The 22,325-nt window shown below is 35.7% G+C and overlaps 3 protein-coding genes across 6 annotated transcripts in view; 1 reads left to right on the top strand and 2 right to left on the bottom strand.

The window, feature by feature from the left end:
- LOC132194946 (protein winged eye-like) overlaps window positions 1-1,685 on the top strand; it is a 132,935-nt gene extending 131,250 nt beyond the window's left edge. For all 4 annotated transcript variants that reach the window (XM_059616555.1, XM_059616552.1, XM_059616553.1 and 1 more), the window contains one exon: window positions 29-1,685. In XM_059616555.1, coding sequence (XP_059472538.1) covers window positions 29-241 — 213 coding nt within the window. In that variant the 3' untranslated portion in view covers window positions 242-1,685. The remainder of the gene's footprint in view (window positions 1-28) is intronic.
- LOC132194948 (kinesin-like protein KIF19) lies at window positions 1,388-12,552 on the bottom strand. The gene is made up of 16 exons (XM_059616556.1): window positions 12,332-12,552; window positions 11,102-11,173; window positions 7,760-7,870; window positions 7,508-7,708; window positions 7,206-7,448; window positions 6,966-7,142; window positions 5,610-5,998; window positions 4,395-4,580; window positions 4,168-4,331; window positions 3,963-4,111; window positions 3,610-3,826; window positions 3,282-3,432; window positions 3,090-3,227; window positions 2,831-2,893; window positions 2,304-2,504; window positions 1,388-1,925 (listed from the first exon to the last, which is right to left on the bottom strand). Exons 1-16 carry the CDS (start codon window positions 12,539-12,541, stop codon window positions 1,874-1,876), a joined length of 2,724 nt encoding a protein of 907 aa, XP_059472539.1. The 5' UTR covers window positions 12,542-12,552; the 3' UTR covers window positions 1,388-1,873.
- A 546-nt stretch (window positions 12,553-13,098) lies between these two features.
- Window positions 13,099-20,933, bottom strand: LOC132194787 (nucleolin-like). The gene is made up of 9 exons (XM_059616285.1): window positions 20,774-20,933; window positions 19,993-20,227; window positions 19,806-19,917; window positions 18,143-18,478; window positions 15,244-15,436; window positions 14,523-14,670; window positions 14,234-14,386; window positions 13,831-13,965; window positions 13,099-13,443 (listed from the first exon to the last, which is right to left on the bottom strand). Exons 2-9 carry the CDS (start codon window positions 20,224-20,226, stop codon window positions 13,288-13,290), a joined length of 1,467 nt encoding a protein of 488 aa, XP_059472268.1. The 5' UTR covers window position 20,227; window positions 20,774-20,933; the 3' UTR covers window positions 13,099-13,287.
- Between the last annotated feature and the right edge of the window lie 1,392 nt (window positions 20,934-22,325).

The raw sequence follows: 22,325 nt of genomic DNA, 5'->3' as shown, positions 1-22,325 counted from the left end.
TCATTGTCACTTTTAATTTTGTCAACAGGGTGCCCTTTTCCAATCTCCTCACGCGGACGAGAACGACGTTCAGACCATTTCCCACAAATGCGAGGTGATCCCCCTGGCCGATTACACGAAACGACTGGGCAAGGAGCCGGCGCGCTACGCAACAATCTACGACAACAATGACATTTACTATCTAGCAGGTCACTACGATCCGTCGGCAGGAGTGCTCACCATGGAGCCGGGCGTAAATTAATTAATTACATACACAAAAAACGAGCATCTAATATGCACACCCGACATGGATAATTCAAAATTATTCCGGAGCAGAGCAAAAATGTTTAGTCTAACTGGGCGTACGCAAATATATATCTCTCTATAAAAATTCAAGTAGTTGAAAACGTATTTGGAGTTGCTTAAAATTAAACACGTTGTGTGGTACGTCTCCCCAAAATAATATATATTATAAATATATAATCTCGATAATTATTACTTAACCCCGTATTGAATCAAAAAAGAATTACAAATATTTGGATGAGTTTTTTGCGTAATAAGATGGAAATGTATGTAAACGAGCGCGAAGGCATCGTTACAAAGAACTGATTACACTGACTGCGGAGAAGAATTGAAAGTACATTTAATGAGATAATTTTGTATATCATTGTCAGAGAGAGATCGACGGAGGGACGGCGGGATTACTGTCCTCGAAAAAGCTGTGTAAATAAGCCAAGACTGTGAGATAATTCCCCAGGCTACCGTTTATATAAATTGTCCTTACTGTTCACTTTTCCTCTTTACTTGCACATATTTTCAAACAAAAGTCACGAAATTCTGATAAATATCAAAATACTTGATTGATATCATTTTTGTCCTAAGTGTAAAGTGTTGTCTCTTTTTTACTGTGGAGAGCTGTGTCTAATTATTACAACTTATGTGACTTTTATTACGCATTACAAATAAATTACCAATGCTTTGAGATACTAGATTAGACTAAAATTTGTAACATTAGAATATGTGATTACGCAACCGGGAAATGCAATTTCGCCAAAACGTTCCGGCTGCTTTTATATTGTGATTGGTCAACTATGTTATACGATTGTATCAAATAAGATTGGACAAGTCTTCGAATTTCTTAGTCAAGAAAATTTAACATAAAAAAAAAATGCTTTTCCTATAAACAGCACCTCCACAAAAACAAACACGATTTTGAATATTATATATAAATTATAAAAAAAATTATGCACAATTTTTTTTATTACGCTATAAATAGACTGCGCTTATTGTTTTCACTTTTTAACTTCACTGAATTTTCTTGTAATATGCTTTCATTTTTAATTTAATCCACCAAATACGCTTACAAATTAGTTCTTTTAATAATTGAGGGGTTTACTGATTATATCTGTTTGACACACACGTAATATTTTCAGCTTATTAAAACAAGAATATGATGGGAAATCCATATTATTATTAATAATATAAACACGTGACACACACACAGAAAAAAGGATAAATCAATTTTATTCTTCACTATGTTTTATAAGTGTATACCTTGTAAATAAATAATAGACGCTACACACCGTCAAGAGGAGAAAAACAAAAATCATGAAATAATATTGTATGGAGAAATAATGTTAGCAGCGGAATATATTACAAAATAAAATCAATCGATAAACAAAAAGAGAAAATAATAAAAATGCCAAAAAATCACTTGTGGATTTTTATTTTTAAGTTTATTCCTCATTAATGAGCTACATAATATATTAGAAGAGAAATTTATTTAACAGATAATTCAATTTTATCACATAATTTGCTTTGGAGTTTGGTGACATCATTAATTTCATCTGGTCCCATTAATTATGAAAAGAAAAATCATCAATGTAAATTGCTTCTATTCTCTCAAGTCTTCATCACTGATTGACCGAGGCATCAATTTATTCTTTCTGTAATAAAAAAGTAAATCATTAAATTATTATATAATTATATCAAACACTGGAATTTATAAGTTACATTGAAAAATATTAGAATAAAATAATAATAAATATTTAAAAAAAATCATTATAAATAAAATATTAATAATAAAGGGGAAAAAATTTTTTTATCTTACAAATTTTAGAATAAATAAATTAATTTAATTAATAAAAACACTATTATTGCAAATTATAAAATCCAATTTATTATTGTGACCCTCCCTTTAACACTATCTGGAGGGGAAGAGACAAAAAAAAATAAAACAGTTGTTGGAAATCAGTCAGTTTAAGTTTGATCGTGACCAGAGCGCGATCTCTTGTTTTCTGCATCATCATTTTTTTTTATCTCACCTATTTCGTGAGCTTCGACCGTTGCGACTGGGCACAGGTCGCGGAAGTCGCGACGGTTTGGCCGGCGCAGGAGGCGGATGACCAAAGGCCGTGTGGTGCGACTTGGCTGAGGTCGGCGGCTTGATCGGCGGCAACGGCGACATGGACACGTGCTGCTGCCCTCGAGGCGAAGAGGACATGAAGTGCATCGCTTGACTCAAGCTTGACAAAGGTAGGAAAAAATTTTCAATTACATTTTCCAGGCATAAAAATCGGAGCCATGCTAATTTACCAAAGTTACATGATTTCTTTCAAAAATATTTTAAAAATAAAATGACCACAATTAAAAAAAATACCTAAAAAATTTCTTTTTGATGAATTTTATTTTTTAAATTCGTATTTTTTTACTATTATAAAATTTCTTACAATTTTGCATATTTTTTTGAATAGTTATTTTTAACTATGCAAAATCCAAGATATTATTTTGTATTTTGATTGATGAGACATGCCCGATTTTTCACTAATTGTTTTCACACACAATTATTTACCTGAATGTCATATCTGAATTGTGTATTGGAGGAAGAGGAGAATCTCTGCTTGAATCACCAGAACTGCAAAATTGACAAAATTGCTTGAAGAGTGTTTGAAAAATAAATGACGGAAAATTTATAAAATTGATAAATTTCCATTAATTGAAGTGAATATTAAACATAAATTTAATGTTAACACTTGAATTCATGAATCCAATTTCATCAATATTAAACATGTAAATCATTTTCAACTAAATGTATAAAAAAAATTCCTTACCTGCCGGGTGTGCTAATTTGGTAAATTTCCGGCTCGTGTTTGTTGGCTTTGCTTCCTCTGTAAGTGCGCATCATCCGAGGCTTCCTTGGCGTGTAATGCGACTGGACCACGGGCGACGGCGCTGGACTCAAAAAACTCCTGAACAATTTTCGGCATTTAGCAATTGAAATTTTCGAAAGCCCGTGAACAAACTCGGCCGTGAGGATGGGCGGAAGATTCAGTCGGTCGGCGGTGCTCGGCGTGTCGATTTCGGGCTCTCTGGCGTTGTAACTTGAGGTCTGCACCTCCCTCAGGTACTCAGAGTAAAGTTCCTCCAGCTCGTCAGGCAGCGCCAAAGATCTCTCTAAATTTATAAATTAAAATAATAATAGAAATTTGTTAAACACAAAATGTGTACAATTAAAATGTGTGGTTAAAATATAAGTGAATTTTATTGAAGAAGACAATTAATTAAAATCCGTTTAAAAAAGTTTTAATAATCAAAATTAGTTTCTTCTTAATTAGAATATTTCCAAATTACCTTCAATTAATTGTCTCTGCTGGGTAATAATTTGATCGCAGATTTGTCGCTGGCGTTCGTGTCTTCTCAGGGCACTTTGCCGTCTGCGAAGTTCATGCTCCCTGGCCAGGGCAGCGCCGTGGGCCTCCAACCTTTCCAACTCGAGCTCGTGAACTCTGCAGATTAAGGCCAGCAACTCTCTTTCGCCCCATTCGCTGCCTACCCTTTTTGATAACTCCTAAAAGTATAAATTTAATCGAAATAGTATTAAAAATTTATAAAACATGAAAAGAAAAAATAAAATCTGATATTTTTTTAAATTAAACTCTATTTAGATGAAAATTAATTAAAGCAACGAAAAAACTTTTAATTACTTGTTCCAAAATATTTGCCCGCTGTCTACTTTTCTCCAGGTCGTTCTGGGCGTCTGCCCGCACAGCATTCAGGTGCTCCTGTTCCCTTTCAATTCTGCACAACTCTCTCCAAGCTTGTTGCGCTTCTTCTTCCAACTGAGTCGTGTAATCTATTAAAATAACAAAAAAATTTAAATTTAAATTGAGAAAAACTCAGTATTATTACCTGAATCTTCAGGGTCTGTGTGAGACTTTTTTCCAGATCTGCCCATTCGCGCCGCCTTGTACAACTGCCCATGTTTCGCCTCCCACCGCCTCAGGGTCAGGTTATACCTGTCCGATAACATGCCCAGGCCCAAAAGTTGGCTGTCCACCTCTAATAATCTTCTCCTGAAATTATATATATAATTTTGATTAAATTCCCAGGAGTGAAAATTTGTTTAAAAAAATTACCTGGCTCTCATTTGATCTCTGAAGGAGGCCAAAATCTGTTCTTTGATGTCGGCAAGTTCGTCACTCTGCATGTGGTGCATGGCCGCACTTTTCGGCTGATTTCGGATCATGACAGGGTGGTGACTCATGTGGTGCACTCGCGCCGAAGGGTTGTTATTCGCAACAATCACCTCGTCGGAATTTGACCTTTTGGAGAGCAAAACATTTTTTATACTAAATTAAAAGGAAATGAAGAAATCGGGCTTTTCCTCGTTGCAAAAAATTGTTTTTATTCAAAAACAAACGGCTCCACCAGTTTAAAATGTTTTAAAATGTGGTGTTTTTTCAATTTGCTGATTTTTCGTATTTTTTCTTGCTCATGAAATAGGGTCGCAGACCGTGACTAAAACTGGTAAAGCCGTTTGTTTTTTAATAAAAACAATTTTTTGCAACAAGGAAAAGCCCGATTTCTTCATTTCCATGATCAGCTCCTCGAGTGTCAACTTCTTCAAACAAACTAAATTAAAAGGTTTATGATTGAATTAATTAAACTGTTGTTTATTTCCGGCTGAAATGATCTACTATTTGAAAAATTTGTAAAAAAAAAGGAAAATAATAGAGCCGTGTTATGATAGCAAATAAGCTCTATTTTGAGCATTGATACTAATTAAAATGGATTTTTATATAAATTTAACAAGTGCTTTTGCTTCAACAAGGATCATATTCTGAAATAAAACTTAAAAAAATTTAAGATTGTCAAAATATTAAATAAAAAGATTCCTGTGAACCTAAACCTAGTTTTCCTCTATTAAATTTTAGCGCATTAGCCTTTACAAGAGGGGATTTTTTTATTTTGAACCACTTTTCACTGCTGAGATGTCAATGCTTAATTGAATACAATCAAATTTTAATTGAAAGCCTTATCAAGTAACTCTTTTTGACAATAACATAAAATTGTTTTAATAAAGCAGCATAAATTTTTTTATGAATTAAAACAATCACAAACATTTTTGAATGATTTAAATTTGAAAAATATTTAAATTGGAAATGAAGCGATCGGGCTTTTTCTGCAACGAGGAAAAGCCCGATCGCTTCATTTCCATGATCATCTCCTCGAGTGTCAACTTCTTCAAACAAATATTTAAATTATCAAAAATTTTGAAAAAAAATACAGAAAAATAAATTAAAAAGGCGAAAGTTATCAAGCTGAAAAAATAAAATTAAAAATTCTTTTACCTTTCGACGTCCAGTCTGGCGCGCATCATTTCGATTTCGGCCCTGAGTCTTTTCTTCTCGGCCCTGATGGTGGCCTGAGCGGCCATGTACCCTGCCGGCCGGTTATTTTGCGCGGCCGCCAGCGAAATCCTGGCCGCCCTTTCCGCGTACAAAAGGGTCGTTCGCGACTCCTCTCGGCGCACCGACCCTGGCGCCACGTGCGCGATCATGACGCAGCTGAGTTTGCTGCCGCCGCCGGTCAGCGCACCCTTCAGCAAGCGGGTCAGTTTCGAGTCGCGGAAGTTGATGTGGCGAACGTCGCCTCCCCTGGCCAACGCTGTGATGCAGTTGCCCAGCGCCAGCAGAGACAGATTTATGTGCGCGCCCTCCTGAAGACGCTTGCCTCGGTTCTGGAAAAAATCAGACTATGGCAGTTTAATTACTCATCGAACTTAATTAATAAGAAACTTTATTGTTGGTTTTAAATTGGATCAAGGAAATCCATCGTTTATACATCAAGACATCAGTTTAATAAGTTAAAATACGCTTGGGTTTTTATTTTGGCGAAATTTGGATCTTAATATTTTATTTCAAAATTTTGTGTTTTGGTATAGCCATTGATGCTTATAAAGCAATCTCTGTCAAATTGGGGATAAAAAATTATTAAAAAAAAGAATCTAAAATAAAATCAGAAAGCTATTTGGAACATAAATAAGTCATATTTACGGCTCTTTAATAATATAACTAATTAATTGTTACAAATTAATTATTAATTTCATTGAACACTGGATGTTTTAGGCGATTTTTAACTTCAAAGATTTAAAATTTGCTGTTAATTTAAATCTTGTTCCTATTTTGAACTTTGATTCTAATATAGATGTTTAAAAAGTTAGCTATAATTTCGATTCTGAGGATTGTTCATTAAAACTCTGCAAACGATTATCAGTTTGATAAAATGAATATTACTTAAACTTATAAAGTTTAAGTAATTCAGATAATTTCCATTCGAGCTCCACAACCTGGTTCACTTTTAATAATAATTGTAATTGAATCCAAACGTACCACCAGTATAATAATCTCTCAAGTAAAAATTATCTAAGATTTAAAACATTTATATTGGCAATCAAATTTATTCATTTTGAATTCAAGTAAACCGTAAACTCTATTCAATTCCTGTGTCGTTCTTGCTTTAACAATACTTATTATCTAGTTTATACTAATTAAATTTAAACATGTTTAATGTTAATAAAAATGTAAAAGAAAATTTAATTAAGAAAATCATTTAAAATTTATTTAGCAAGAATCTGTTTTAAAATTAAATTAAAATTTGTGTAAATTTATTTCATAGTTCAAGCTTGAAATTTAAATCATTTTTACCTGCGTTTGTGAAGCTCTTTCGGATCCAGCGAGATCCACCATGAGCAAGCGTCCTTCGGGCTGCCCGTTGCCCAAAACAGACACTTGGAGCATCGCGTGACTTCTGGAGGAAGTTCTGTTTGCTGCGGTCGGCTCGACCGACCGCGCTTTATTTCCCCTCTGCAGCAATTTCAACACCTAATTAAGTCATTTTTATGATTAAGTGAAATTTTATTCCCGTTAAAAATTATAAAAAAAAACCTCTTCAGTAGATTGAGCAAAAACTTCCGAGAGACCGGCCACTCTGACGCCGCCACTGCTGTCCTCGCGCAGCTCCAACTGCTGCGAACTGGGGTTGAGCAGGTCTTTGATCTTCTCGTTGTAAACCTCCAGGTAGGACATGGTCACCTGGCGGGCAGGGACCGGTGGCCGTTTCTTCTGGTTCCTCCACGTCACCGGCGTCTCGCTGCTCACGTCAGATTCAGACTCGTTTTTTTCCTTCATCTGAGTTTTAAATTGGAAATTAGCTCCAGTTTTTATTAAAAAAAATAAATAAATAAAACCTCTGAATTTTCGTTGTCCAGCTGGGCAGCTTCTTTGAAAAGGTCATCCAGGGCCCTGACCATGACCCCAGGCTCGTCGGCCGTGCCCACCATTGTGTAGGTTTTGCCCGCGCCCGTCGCCCCATAAGCAAGAACGGTGGCGTTTCCGCCGCGGACCACTTTTTCCACTAAAGATTTGGTCGTTCCTTCGTAAACTTCCTCCTTTTTTTTAATTATTATTATTATTTATTAATTTATTCTATTTTCTCTTACTTGAGTGGCGTCTTCGTCCAGGACAAGATCAAACTCGTATTGCCTGTCGGAAATTCTCTTTTGCCGCAAAACGTCTGTTTTCATGTTGTCCTTTTCTCTCACTATCACCGTCTAAAATAGGAAGAAATTTATATTTTTTCTCAAATTATTACTAAAACTTTATTGTTTGAAGAACTTGAAATTCAAGAGATGATCAAGGAAGTGAAGAACTCGGGTTTTTTTTACAACTATCAACGATGAATAATCCGAAGTTCTTCACTTCCAAGGAAACTTTATTGTTTTAATTAATTGATGAATATTTGACCCTTTTGATTGTATTCGCTTTTATCATTAAATTAAATATTGTAATAGATTCATGTCAACTGGTGCATGATCATTTTAATTGTTCCAAAACTCATTCTGGAAATTGATCTTTATGAATTGTATTAACAAAGTTGAACATTAAAAAAGAATATTTTTTAAGCACAAAGTTTATGTTTAAATAATATTGCTTTATATAAAATACTTATAATATTATTATTATAATTTGTTTAAGTTTTTTTAATATTTTTGTAATAACATATTTATAATATTATTAATTTCTTTAATTATTTTATATCAATTTAGCAAGAAACGCAATTGAAGTAGATGTAACCAATATTAAAATATTTTTAAAAAAAAAATTAAAATAAATACAAGTAATTTTCAACGTGACATTGTGTGTATGGGAGATGTCATAATTGACATTATTTTCAAGTCAGCATTGCCAGCATATGAAATATAAGTTTCAAGTTATCCCCAGTAAAAATATATTAAAACCATGCCATAATTAAATGCTTGCTTTAAAAAAATTATAAAGAACCGAAAAATTGGACAATTCCCGGTAATTAATTATCAAAATAAATAAAAATCTGTCAATCTTTTCTATGAAATTCGTTCTTTGTATTTTGAATCATAAACAAAATGCTTTCGTGTGTGACAGGCGTGCAAAACTTCCGCCCTTGACATTTTGTTGAAAAGAAAGTGCGAACAGAAATCACGCATGTCACACCCACGTGGATATTTTTCATATTTTCTTGTACATTAACGAGCCCGACAATGACCCAGTTCCCCCTTTTCACAGCGTATTTTGGCGGGGTATGCGTGGGAAAATCACCGAGCCTTGGTCTCTATCGCTGGAAAAACACAAACGGTGCCAGTCTCTGTCGCGAATCTACGCACACAAGGAAAGACCTTGATTTTGCAATCAGAAATTCAGAACAATTGATAGGAATTTCCCAAGAGACAAGGTCAAACCACATCGAGAACCGAAACGCAGCTCTTTCTTAAGATTAGAAATCAGGCGGAAAAATCGATTCGAAAAATTTGAATATGAAAATATGCGGCGAAAATTTTATTTATTCTGGACGGCGAGATCACGCCACTTTTATAGTTTGTCCTGTCACGACTTTGCTGGTCGTTGAGGTAAATAAGGCGAGGGGAAAATTAACAAGCATTTTGTTAAGGGCCGCGCTCGAGAAATCGATGCGGCCAAATTGTTTGCCGTTTAGGACAAAACACTATTAAATTATTCCATATCCATAACTGAAATGTTTGTTCTGCGCAATCGGTTTTCCTTATCAGAAAGGCCAGACGAGCGCCTTCAAGGCTCAAAGTTTTTTCATGATTCGCATGCTCGACATTGGCAGAAGTGATTTGCATTTTTATTATGCTGCATGAAATGCATTCATTTATTTATTAATTCATAAGAACTGTTCGGATAAATTTAGAATTTTTTTTTCATTCGCTACTTTTTTTCAAGTATTTCTGACTTGAAATAGGTTTATTGATAGCAAAAACACAAGCAATGATATATTTATAATTATAACTTACTTGCTTAGAATTCATAGTTAATTGCATAAAATAATTTTTTTTCATTTCTCACCATATTTTTACATAGATTTGAATTCTTGGAGAAATGGTTGATTATTTTGCCAGAAATTAAAAAATATCATTAATGCGTAATTTTTATTTCAGAGTAAAATTTAATATTTGATAGCATTTTCTTTCGAAATGAGACAGGGGGTGCAATAAATTTACAATTTTTATAAAAATTGAAAAATTTGATTAGTGCAATTTAATTAATTGGAATTTGTAATATATTTTGCTTAATGCTAGTTAACTACTAAAAATAACAACTGTCAATTTTTCCGCGGTCGCCGCAGACGATCGACAAACAAGAAACCAGATGTGGACGGACGTTTTACCAGCTGTTTGAATAAAGAACAAATCGATCGAGCCGGCGTAATAAACGAGAAGATTCCATACACGTTTCAGGATAGAATAGCGTGCGGCTTGAAATGAGGAATAGCTCTTGGCGTCCATTGGAATAAATTGCCATCAAGCGTTTTATTCCTCAGGCGCGATATGACTGCCGGTCTAGCAACTTTGATTAAAAGAGCCTTCACAAGTTTGTCCTTGTTTGGTTTGTATTTTTATTATTTTCTTCGATTGCAAATGTCTAAATACTTTTGCTGGAATTGCGACCTCGCAACACATTTGCAATGCGAATGCCGAATTCTATTTTGCGAGTGAGCCTTAAATTGAAGAGAAATGGAATTTTATCAGATTTTATTGACCTAAAACATTATCTTCCATCAAATCATAAAGGAATTTTATGGAAATGAAGAGCTGTGTTTTTGATCAACAGAATTTGAAGTTTTATACAAAATATATGTATTGTTTTAAATCGGCAAACTTTTAATTTTATTCTATTTTGTGTTCTCGCCACGAAATCACCTTCAAATATGTTCATTTTTTGGCCAAATTTAATACACTTTAATGAAAAATAAAATAAAATTATATAAAAAAATCGTCAATATTCGCTTCTTCTGCCTTAGTTCACATCTTAAAAAGTTGCAATTGGAGAATTTTTTACTCTTTCAAATGAAAAATCGATAAAGAACAAATTCAGATCCATATCAAAACCTTTCTTTATTTTTTTTCTCGCCTTAGTGACTTTTGTGGACCATTATAACTTTTATTTTCGGTGCCTCAAATTACTAATTGTCTCAACAACAAAAAGGCTCATGTGCTCTTGAATAAAAGAATGTAACGCGTCGTTAGCAATTCATGACCAGAGTGGCAAACAATACACACGGGTGCGGTGATTTGGACTGTGAAGGGCGTGCACGCGACAACCCTTCTCTTTGAAAGGGCACTTCATGCCGCGGTCATTTGACAACAAAACACGTTTGCAAAGGCCTAACGACGAACTTCCAGGGATTAAATAGTAAAAACTTGATGAAATAATCATCGGTCAAGAGCGTGCTGGGGTTTATAGATTCTCTTTTTGGTGAAAAAAAAAACAAGCAATGCGCTCACCTTGTCATCTAAAGCGTAGACAGACCTCCTGATGTCCTTTGTGTCGTCGTGAGGACGAAGCCGCACAGCAACCTGAAATTGAATTTAATTTTGTTAGAACCAATAATTTACCACAAGCATTGATTGAATATAAAATTTAAAAAAAGGTTGTTTCATAATTTTTTTAATGTAAAATTCTCTGCCAACAATTCTTTCATCTTAAAAATGTATTTTGTAAAATATGCAACAATAAATTAAATTTATCAGTTTTTATTTTTGGAGCGGATTTAAAAAGTAATACTTATTATGCGCACTGCCGATTTCTTTGTTCACATAATTGTATTTCCTTCAAGCGATTAAAATAAGTTGAAGGAGATAATTTAAAATTCAATTTCATCCCTTCCTTTTACAAAAAAAATTTTCTTCAATAAGTATCGGAAAAGTTGCGCGTTATTTTAAATATTGAATATATTGATGGTAAATATTAAAGAAATGAAGAGTCGGGCTGAGGAAAAGCCCGACTCTTCATTTCCATGATCATCTCCTCGAGTGTGAACATCTTTAAAGGTAAATATTAAACTAGAAATTGAAAATGCATGAATTAAACGCTTTTATATTCAAATTCAAATTGCCAAGTTTGTAATAATTAAAGTATTTTGTCTTGCAGGTGCCTGTTTTATATGAAATTTTTTTATAATTACCAAATATCCTTCAAATGAAATAATGATAATTTATGATATTATCGGGATCAATGGTTGCTGTTGTTGCTTTTGTTAGAGTCCAATTTTTGTATTATTCCAGTTTTTTCTTTTTACTAAATATTTTCCAACAACTTAAGCGTCCATTAATTTAATGATAAATATGATCATCTCATTTGTTTGAAGAAGTTGACACTCGAGGAGATGATCATGGAAATGAAGTCACGCTTTTCCTCGTTGCAAAAAATTGTTTTTATTCAAATTCATTTCCATGATCATTTCATATTTATGCTTTAATTAAGAGCATTTCGTCAGTCAGTATGTAAATCATTCAACTGCGTCAGTTTCGTTCCAAGCAACAGGCTCTTTGACCTGCTTTTATAAGTTATACACTGGAAACGTCTAGCAGCTGATCAGAAAAGGAGACTATTCAGGTCAAAAAGAAAATTATATCTAATTCAAAACATAATTGAATAAAAACCGAAATCAGTTTTTTTTACATTTCTACGTATTAAATTTATCCTACATTTTCAATTATCAAAAATAATCTTACAACAAGTCGGTCCTCAGGAGGGTTGTCGATTTTCTTCGCCGCCTTCGGTTTTTGGTCCGGAACGCGCGGCAAAGTAGGAACCTGGATCTGGATGACGTCGTGTTCTTCTTCCTCCTCCTCTTCCTCCTCCACCAATTCCGGTTCGCGCTCCGCTCTGAGCATGTCTTCCTCGTCGTTGTCCAGGGCGTTTTCGGCGGGCGTCATCGTCATTTCGACGCAAGTCAAACACACATTAGCCCGCAGACAATGTTTGCCCAAGGCAGCGACTCGCAGCACTACTCGGCGATTGCACTTGCACCGCTCCGAGTTCTTTCCGCTCGCATGCGCACCCCTCGAAAACAACCCTAGGTCACGCCACGGGCCAAGGGTGACCAAGAGAGGAGGGGAGCCGCGTGTCGATAAACAATTGCCGCTTCTTAATTGCAAATTACAGCCGGTGTTGTGTACGAAATTACACCTGTGTTTATTTTGGGCAAAAAGAACATTCTCTAATTTTTTTTAAAAATATTTTCCTAAAAATGCGAGATTCGGTGACAAAGTGACCCAAATGTCCCCAGTCTTTAAGAAATCGATGGCAGTAAAGATTTCCCAGCATGCAACTTGCTGTGCTTTTAGTTCGTTTCACCTTGAAATGATAATTTTTCCGGCGGCGAGCTTGTTAATAAATTGTGTCGCTCATTCTTTCTATGGCGCAGGCTTATCTACAGAAGCGCAGCATTTTAAATTATAATTAAGCAGGTTTTTATCAAGGAAGACACATTTTATAATCTTTGTTTTAAATTAACATTTTAATAATAAATTACTACAATAAATAAAAATAAATTAAAATTTCAGCTAAATATCGTCTGCAGTTTGCGGATTTGTTTTTTCTTTATCACCGGCATCTTCAAAAGTCTTGAGCGTTCAGAGCCTCTTCTGAGCACTTTGTTCGTTGGTATGAATTAATTGCTCTGAAATCATTCGAGAGCGTGTTGGGTGATGTTCTTGTTGGCGCCGAGGAGTTCGCGAGCGGCCTTGGTCAGTTTTTTGGACACAACGCTCGCAATGTGGCTGGACCTCTTCCAGATGAACTCGCGGGTCTGCTCGTGATCGTCGTCACTCTCAACGCGAACCTTCAAATTTTAACATTTAATAATTAACACAAAAGAAGAAACACTTTGAAATAATAAATTATTAAAATTTTAAGGTGGGGAAAAACTTATTTGTTTAAAATCAATTCATTTTTTGCAAAAATAGCACAAATACCATAACAATTTCAAAATTGAGTTTATAGAATCACCTTAAAGAATTAATCAAAAATATCTAATGTAACTTATTTTAAGTAAAAAAAAATTGTTATGCTTAAAAAATTGAGAGAACATAAAAATAACTATTTTATTTTAAAAGAATAAAAAAATATAAGTCGAATATTTTACACTAAAGCTAAATCCTAATTTTATACAAAAAATCTTAATTTTGAAAATATTATCCATCAAACAATTTTATTAATCTTTTAATACCTGCTTGGGCTGCAGAACTCTGATGGTGTGCATGGAAGCGACTCCAGTCTGACTGACCCTCAAAACCATGCGTCCGCTCATCTTGTCCGTAGTGGCAGTTGCGCTTCTCAGCTCTTTCTTGGCTCCACGTCCGAACTGAAATCATTTTCCCCGTTTTATTCAAATTATAAAAACCAACACTCATTCCTCCCCTTTCAAGGCCGCTCATTTGAAATTGATATTAACCCCCGGACAACATTATGAAAATTAATTCCGGCCCCTGTGGAACGCTGCGGCGGCGCGATTTGCGTGCAAATCCTTGCCTCTGGGCGTCGAACGCCTGAGAAATGCAGATTAGGCAACGCGCTCGACACGCACGCCACGCTGCTTGCCTACCGCGTCCTTTAATAATGAGAAACCTCACCGCTTTCTCCACTCGCAGCACCAGGGGTCCGATGAGGAAGTTGCTCTTGATGGTCGAGTGGTCGGCGAAGTTGGTCACTTGGACGTCGCCGTCTCGTCGCACGGAGGAAAGTCCGATCAGGGTGGCGTGGGCACGCTGGGCCCTCTGCTGGTTCTAATTTAAGAAATTTTTGTTGTCAAAAATTATAAATAAATAGTTTTTGAATAATAATTAATTTTACTTAGAAAAACATTATTTTTTTAATCAGAGTTTTAAGTGAAATTCATACTTATATAATAAAAAAACCTACCTTGTTCTTCTTCTTCTTCTGCTGGTTGTTTCCGATGGTGCGGGAACGGTGGCTGCGGACACGCTTGGTTCTGGTCAAGGGAGTTTCCGAATCGGACGATTCCTCTGTCAGATCAACAACCTCATAGGCAGGGCCAACGTCGGAAGTCCTAAACAAATCAATATTTTAATTTTGCAATTTAACAACCAAAGTTATTTACAAGTGATGATAGTTGGCGCTTTTTTAAAAATATTTCCTTTAATGAAAATATTTATTTAAAAAATTGGGTTTGAAAAAGTTTAAAAAAAAAATGAGACATGCAAATTATGACTTTTTAATTTTAAATAATTAGATTTGATTTGATAAAAATACCTGTTGACTATTAATTACTAAGAAACAATTATGATTTAGTAAGGCTAAATTTAAGAGCTAATTTACGACTAACAAAAAGGGATCAATAATTTTTTCTTTATAATTAATAAATTATTACGTTAATTAATCATTAACCCTCATTATTATTTTATTTCAAATTACTTCACAATTATTTAAGATCCTTTTATCCCTACTTTATAATAAACGAATGAAGTTTTGAATTCTTAATTGTTAAATTATTGATAAACTTAAAATACCAAAATTAACTTTCAACCAGCTTATTGCAAAGCTCTAGGCCTTGAAGCTAAACTGTCGTCTGTGTTTGTCAAGTAAATTTAATCCCTCTCCCCTGATATAATCCCAAACTCACTCGTCCAAAGTTTGAACTTTCGGTTCGTTCTTGACAGGCTTGCGGCTGGGATTTTGCGTGCCGCGGGTCAGTTTGATGGACACGGGGTCAAAAGTCGTCTTCAGGACGTCGTTGATCTTTGAGATGATCGTGTCGACGAATTCGTTGTACTGGACCAAGTGTGCGGCGGGAAGATCCTCGCCCTTCAGAGCGCCTAAATTTTTGTTTGCGAGGAAAAAAGCAAATTAATCAAAAACGTGCCAAATCGCAAGGGTGCGCAAAGAAATTAGTTTTCCAGCCGAAAAAATGAGTTTTTTTAAACCTCTCGGGAAGGCGTCCCGACAGAAATCAAGCGAGTAAATAATAGAAATGAATCGGCAGAGAAAAGAATCAATGCCGACTCAGCGCTGCCACGCAATTTGTTTACTCGCCCCTTCTGCAGGAGCCGCCCTTGAGTTAATTTGTAATTCATGAAAATAGGGTAAGAAGTGGAGCAATCGAGAGTGCTGCTCTCGAACGTCGATATCTGAGTGGTCCACCCGTCGCCTGACACACAGAGGAAGTTTGATGATGATGAAACTTTGCCCATTAGTTGCACGTTCACCGCATTTCGAAACAATTATTTTGATTAGTAATTGACTTTGCAAATTTCGTTGCTTTATATATTAATGAAATTTATTCATGCTCAATGATCCTGTGAGTTAATTAGATTGATTATTTTGTGGATTGTGATTTGTGATGTGGATGCTTGTGGAGGAATTTGTAATTATAATGATTTGATATTTTATATTTAGAAGTAATGTATTTTTATATTACTAATTTACTAATATAATTTAAATATTATCACGCCAGAAATTGCTACAATAATTATTACTTGTTAAATATTATTTCATATATATATTTTTTGTCTGAACTAGATCAGAATATATAAAAAATATATTTCTAATTAACTAAAATAATTTGTAAAAATAATATTTTTTTGGTAAAATACAATTTAAAAAAAATAAGTAGAATTAAAATTTAAATTATTTTTATAAAAATATTTTAGTAAAATAAAAAAATATGGCTTAGAATTAATTATGGTTTTTAAGTTAATTTGAGTTTTAAGATAAATGTTAATTAATATAATTTTTTTATTATTATTATTATTTATAATGCTAAAGGTAATGATAAGTGTAGAACAATTTATTGTGGTGTGAATGTGTGTTTATTAAAAGGGAGTGTTATTTCATATAGAGACAAGTATGCGCGTGTGTTTTGTGAGCAAGGTGTGTGTAGGTCATCTGAAAGAGGCCGCTAAGGCGGAAGCTGCTTTATTATTATGGAGAAGATGTTAGTAGGCCAGTCGTATACTATATATAAGCATATGTAAAGAAGCTGCCTGTTGCTATGATAACGGGTTCCCTCCTCGTCCCCGCCGAGAATTCTTTGATGTGCGTTTTTACTCGGAGCGTCTCTCTTTTTTTACTCTCGAGACTGGGTGCAATTTGCTCCGAAAAATGGCCACAAAATTGCTCGCTTTCAAAGCAGAAGCAGAAGTTGTTTCCTCTAGAGAGAGACTGACTGCACGAATCAGGGTCAGTTGACTCACACAAGTCGTTGACACTTTTCACGCTGATTGCCTCGCATTCTTCACAAGAGAGGATTTATTTGAGCCACTCCGAGCGTCGCACAGTGCATGGAAATTTCCTTGATGTTTATACGTCGGATTAATAAAATATAAGCTTGAGATGATTTGATTTTAATATAGTTAGTTGCGATTGTTGACAACTGTCGCAATAATTAATAATCAAGTGACATTGAATTTGCCAATAAATGTTTGTATTTCACAAGAAAATTGTTTCAATTTACATAAAAGATTGAAAATAGAATTTTTTTATATGTGTGTAATATAATGACACAATCAAACAAATAATTAAAAGATAAAATAAAAAATAAAATAAAGAAAATATAAAATTAAATTTTCTTTTGAGTGCCAAACAAACAGAAACTTTCAATATATTAATTTTTACCGGAGTTTACCTCAAATTTAAAACTTCTCCCTCGTTGTTTTTAACTGAATTTTTAATAAAAGAAATATGTACAGCTTCATATTTTGATTATCTCTTTTAACAATGGAGTCTTGCATCAGCTGATTAATAAAGTAAAATCACAAAGTACAACTTTTACTAGCGGTGAATTTCGCCAGCAGGATAGCATCGGGCGGTCGAACAAAGGAAATGGAATCACGCCCGACCTCGCACCTTTTTATGCTCAGCCGAACCGTAAGAAAAAATAATAAAATAAAACCGATTGATGCAAACGGCGTCGCGCGACCACCGTTTTGATCGGCAAACAAAGCGACACTAAATAGTTTTCTTTCGTTACGCGACACGAAAAGCTGAATTTTTATTTCTCCTCGCTTTTAGTACTCGGTCGTCTCTAGGTCACGAAATGAGAAAAGGTCTTTCACCCTTTTTTGATCCTTCCGTTAACCCGTATGTGTATCATAGCCCAAGCACCGTATCATCGCCGAGCGCTGCGTATAAATTAATGGCCACTCGCACTGCATACGATTAGGTAAACCTGTTTCCCCGGCTACGGGCCACGTGCATTCTCTGCACTTTTCTCGCGCCTCGGCGCGCCTCTTTCACGAAAATAGCAACAGAAACAGGTGTGTATTGAGAAGAGAGAGAGAAAGATGTGTTAGGAAAGAAAAATGTGGTGGAAAATCTTAGTCGTATTTAAGGAATTTGCCAAGAAATATTTTCCAATATTAAAGTATTTAAATATCTCTGTGATTAAAATCCACTATTGTGAGCATAAAAAAGTAACACAAATTCTTGGCAAATTCCTCATTCTGGTTAATCTGGTTTTGATGTAGCCGTGTGAAGATGGTATAAATCTGAGGACCAGCAAAATAAAGATCCAATCAACTCACGTGATCTCTTCGACACCTCATCATCATCATCGTCCTCGTCTTCATCATCGTCGGCGAGACTTTCCTCCTCGTCCTCATCAGCAGCATCGTCGTCATCCCCCAAATAATCCTCAATTCCACCCTCACTGGGCTTTTTTACATCGTTATTCGTACTACCTGCGCTCGCAACGTCGTAATCCTCGTCCGAGTCTTCGTCAGATTCTTCAGCGACTGTCGGCTTGGGGGTGGCTTTGGCTCCGGTGGCGATTGTGCTCGACGGGGTAGCAACTGGTGCCTTGGTTGGTTTGGGTTTCGCCGGTGCTTCATCATCATCATCGTCGTCGTCGTCATCACCACCTTTAAAAATTGAAAATTTGTTTCCCGAAAAGAATCCAACACTTGTATATAACTTTTAGGCTCGGAATTAAATGAATTTTATACTTTTTGCTCAATTTGGAACTGAACCGGTTTGAAATTTACAACTGTCCATTTAAAAAATTACTGTGCAATTAAAAAAAAACTGGCCCAAACAGGCCTGAAGCTATTTTTGTTGTATTTTATACAAAATACATATAATAACGGCGAAATTCCCGCACATCTGCAAAAAAACTCAAGTTCATCGAGTTGATACTTAAATCACAAAAGGGTGTGCCAAAATAAATACTGGTTTGGCAAATCACCAGATGTGAATAAATTCCGCAAATTATTAAGATATACAGATGTGCAGTCTTGATTGAAATGGTTAGGTTTATGAATGTCCGTGAGATGTGTCAATGAGCGGTCGTGGGTCGAGAAAAAAAAATACACAATGATGAGGAAAATAAAAAGAAAGAGCAGCAGAAAAGCGCAGAGAGCAGCAAAGGGGAAAAAAGTGGTGCAACCGCCAGACCGATCATTGTCACATTCCGAGAGAATAAAAAGAGCAGCTGATTTTATTTGTAGACAAAAACAATTGTCAGGTGTTTTTATTACTTTTAAATATAGCACATGTACACTGCGACATTAGAGGCTACGAATCTGAAGAGTACAACAAATTATAATCTTTCAAAAAGCAAATTTCGCATCTTTGGTCTGTTGAGCGTTCGCTTTATACAAAAACTGTTCACCATCCCTTTGGCTGTACAAGCTGAATTTGCAAAATGAGCAGAGAGCGAGGAGACAGAAGTGTGTGTTGTTGTTGTTGGAAATGTTTTTGAGTGGCGTTTGTGTGTTTTCGGCGTCCAATAAAAGTCAAAGACATAAAGTCGTCCTCAGTCAGTCGTCACGTGAGTTCAATGTCGTTAGTATACACATAATTTTTTTTCTCGTTTTAAGTTTGTTCGCGCGTAATAAATTAAATAAATAAATAAACACAAAAAATACATGGAAAATAAATTAACTACAATCCACATCTGGTGAGAATTAATTTTGACAACCCGTGATTTGCTTCTGTATTCAACCCGAATGAACTTGAACAATTAAATTCTACTAGAATTTCACAACTTTTTTATATTAAAAAAAAAAATTCACTTGATTTTTGATTCAATCTCCCACCCGAAGCTGTTGGTAATTGCAAAGCGGAGGTGGGTAAGAAGATGAGGTGTTTGGTCGCACTTTGCAATTGCAGCAGGAGTTGTTCTGCACCTTATTTTCTACTTTTCGAAAGTCCGTTCGTTGCGTCTCGCAATTTACGCACTCAACCCACCTGCGAGGATGTCGTCAAAGAATCTGTCGAGGTAGTCCTCGTCATCGTCGTCGTCATCATCCTCAGCCTCGTCCTCTTCATCATCGTCGTCATCATCATCATCTCCGAGAGCCTGCGAAAATTACAACAAAAAATTCAAATTTATTATAACAATTTTTTTTTTTGCCAAAATTAAATCCAAACTTACATCTTCAAGATCGTACTCGTCATCGTCGTCGTCCTCATCGTCGTCTTCTTCAGAGGCGGGGGCGGCGGGAGCGGCGGCGGCGGGGGCATTGGTCACCACCTCGGCCGAGGGGGCGGCAGCGTCACCCTGTCTGCCCATGACCTTGTGCGAGGCACCGTCGGCGATGGGGGAAGCGTTGGCGGCGACGGCGGCCAACACCACCAGGGCCAGGGCGATCGAGGTCCACTTGGTCATTCTGCGGCAAGAGAGAAAACACGACACGTTCAACAGGTGCCCTGGCTGCACGGACTGCGAGGTTGGTCGCTGCCGAAACCGTTTTGATGACCACTCGCGTCCCGCCACCTTTATTAATGCAAGAAAAAGAAGAAGAAGTTCTCCCTCTCGGTCACGTGGCCCCGCGCGTCCCGTTACCGATCCCAACAATTAACACGCCGTAAATTGGCGAGTGTGCAATAAAAAGTGTGTAGGTCTTTACGGTAGGCAAAACGCCGTCATCCGTGAAGAGAAAAAGAAAAAAAAATGTAGCCTTGACATTGACCGGCGTTCGCCAATCAGACCCAAAAAAAATTAAAACGGGATATTTTTTAGAAAAAAAAAATGAATACAAAAATCATTTTTTTTTTAAATTTATAAGAAAATGTTAGACTTGCGATCTGGACGAGATTTCAAGATTTGAATCCAATAATTCGAATATATCCAGCGGAGCACGTCTTCCTTTCCGATTTCGGCAGACCTTTTTCCTCGTAGTTTGTGTGAGTGTGTTAGTGAGCAAGATAATCACCTGAGGAGTTGTGTGGGTAAATCCAAAAGCACTGAAAACACTAGTTGTTTACTCGCGACCGACCAATGCACTTGTTGGTCCTGCGGATGTTGGTGTTCACGCTCTTTTGATTGAATAAAACCGGTGAACACGGAACTTGACTCTATATACCGCCGCCTGACGTCATGCGACCTGCGCAACCGTAGTGCGCCTTCTTCGCAGGTACTGGTGGTAATCCAGGTCACTTTTGTGGAAAAGGCGATATTCGCCTGCCATCCGACGGCTGCCAAAGATCCGGAAAATAATCATTACCCAACGTGAATAAATTAATTTTTCGCTTTTTTTTATTTTTAAAATTGCAAACCAAAAGTTAAATTAATGAAATTTAATTAAAATTACAAAAGTTGGTCACCGCCAGATTTAATTATTTAAACTAGAAATCACCTCTCTTTCTCTAGGAAAGTCATCTGCGCGTCAGGCACGGTTTCTAACTAGAAACGGGATTAAAATAGCTCGCCAAAATCCTTCGGCTAAAAAGGAAATCATCGTAAAAGGAATTTTATAAAATTTAATTGATACACTTTACACTATTCAATAATTATTTTATATTAACTTTATTCACAAATAATTATTTAATAGAAATTTTCATCGGTTTAATAAATTTAATTCACCTTAACACACAATTTTTTTCTCATCTTGTAATATTTCGTTTTTTTGCATTGAAAGCTTCGCTTAAAAATTTTTGTACCTCTATCATAATCTGTGTGGCTTTGTGCGCACATTTTTGGTCCAGATCGATTTCACACTCATTCCGAGAGTATTATTATCGCCTCGAAAATGATGAGCACGCGGTATTTATTGCGCTGATCATTACAACCCTCCGAAGAGAAAAGCCATTGGGACTCGCAGCCTCGTCGAGTTCGCTCTACTTTTTACATGTGGGAAAATAACTTCACCGCTCTGCTTACTTGATAAACAAAGGCTTTATAGTATTGATTTACGCCAGCATAATTCTCTTCCATTTGATATAAAATTAATTGGTGTCTGTTGTTTGTTAGAAGTTTAAATTGACAGGAAAGAAATTGGATCAGTCTTGCTTGGTGTTTTATTGATAATTTTCTGTCAGCAAAGAAGAGATTGGGTTTTCTCCGTAACATTAATCTAAATTATTTCTTCTGCGAGGATAAAACAGAAGATCATTCAAAATGGAAATGGAGCGAGGCAGTGAACTAATTTGTGGTTTACACTTTCTTAAAATTTTCACTTTTGTATGAAATAAAAAGAGATTTAAATAAATTTCAATATTTTTATCCATTCTTTTAAGTTTGCAATTATTATTTTTCCTTGTCTGGAGCAATTTTTTTCACAGATGTTCTCCAATAAAAGCCGATTTCTTTTCTTTGACAGTTTTTTTCCATTACTGCGAGAAATCAAAAAGCAGTGGCTTCGAACTCAAACAAAGCACTCTATTCATCAGCTTGGTGTGTTATTTGCTCAGAAATTAGGCCCTCCCAAGAAGCGATCCGACTTTCCTGCTGGTGACGGATGAGAAGAAAAGAGAAACTGAATGACA

This window comes from Neocloeon triangulifer, unplaced genomic scaffold, assembly GCF_031216515.1.
Source record: "Neocloeon triangulifer isolate White Clay Creek 2 clone unplaced genomic scaffold, ASM3121651v1 ptg000008l, whole genome shotgun sequence".
Lineage (NCBI taxonomy): Eukaryota > Metazoa > Arthropoda > Insecta > Ephemeroptera > Baetidae > Neocloeon > Neocloeon triangulifer.
Note: the sequence above shows the minus strand (reverse complement) of the source record. Positions and strands in the feature narration are given on the sequence as shown.

What these genes read in the sequence shown, in the direction of transcription:
- LOC132194948 (XM_059616556.1), bottom strand. Translation starts at nt 12,541, where the DNA reads ATGACGATGACGCCCGCCGAAAACGCCCTGGACAACGACGAGGAAGAC. An exon ending in CTCCTGAGGACCGACTTGTT is followed by an intron (nt 11,174 to 12,331) that starts GTAAGATTATTT and finishes ATTCAATTTCAG; the next exon opens with GTTGCTGTGCGGCTTCGTCC. An exon ending in CAAATTAGCACACCCGGCAG is followed by an intron (nt 2,894 to 3,089) that starts GTAAGGAATTTT and finishes TCAATTTTGCAG; the next exon opens with TTCTGGTGATTCAAGCAGAG.
- LOC132194787 (XM_059616285.1), bottom strand. Translation starts at nt 20,226, where the DNA reads ATGACCAAGTGGACCTCGATCGCCCTGGCCCTGGTGGTGTTGGCCGCC. An exon ending in AGAAGAAGAAGAAGAACAAG is followed by an intron (nt 14,387 to 14,522) that starts GTAGGTTTTTTT and finishes TTCTTAAATTAG; the next exon opens with AACCAGCAGAGGGCCCAGCG. An exon ending in TGCTGCGAGTGGAGAAAGCG is followed by an intron (nt 13,966 to 14,233) that starts GTGAGGTTTCTC and finishes AAATGATTTCAG; the next exon opens with TTCGGACGTGGAGCCAAGAA.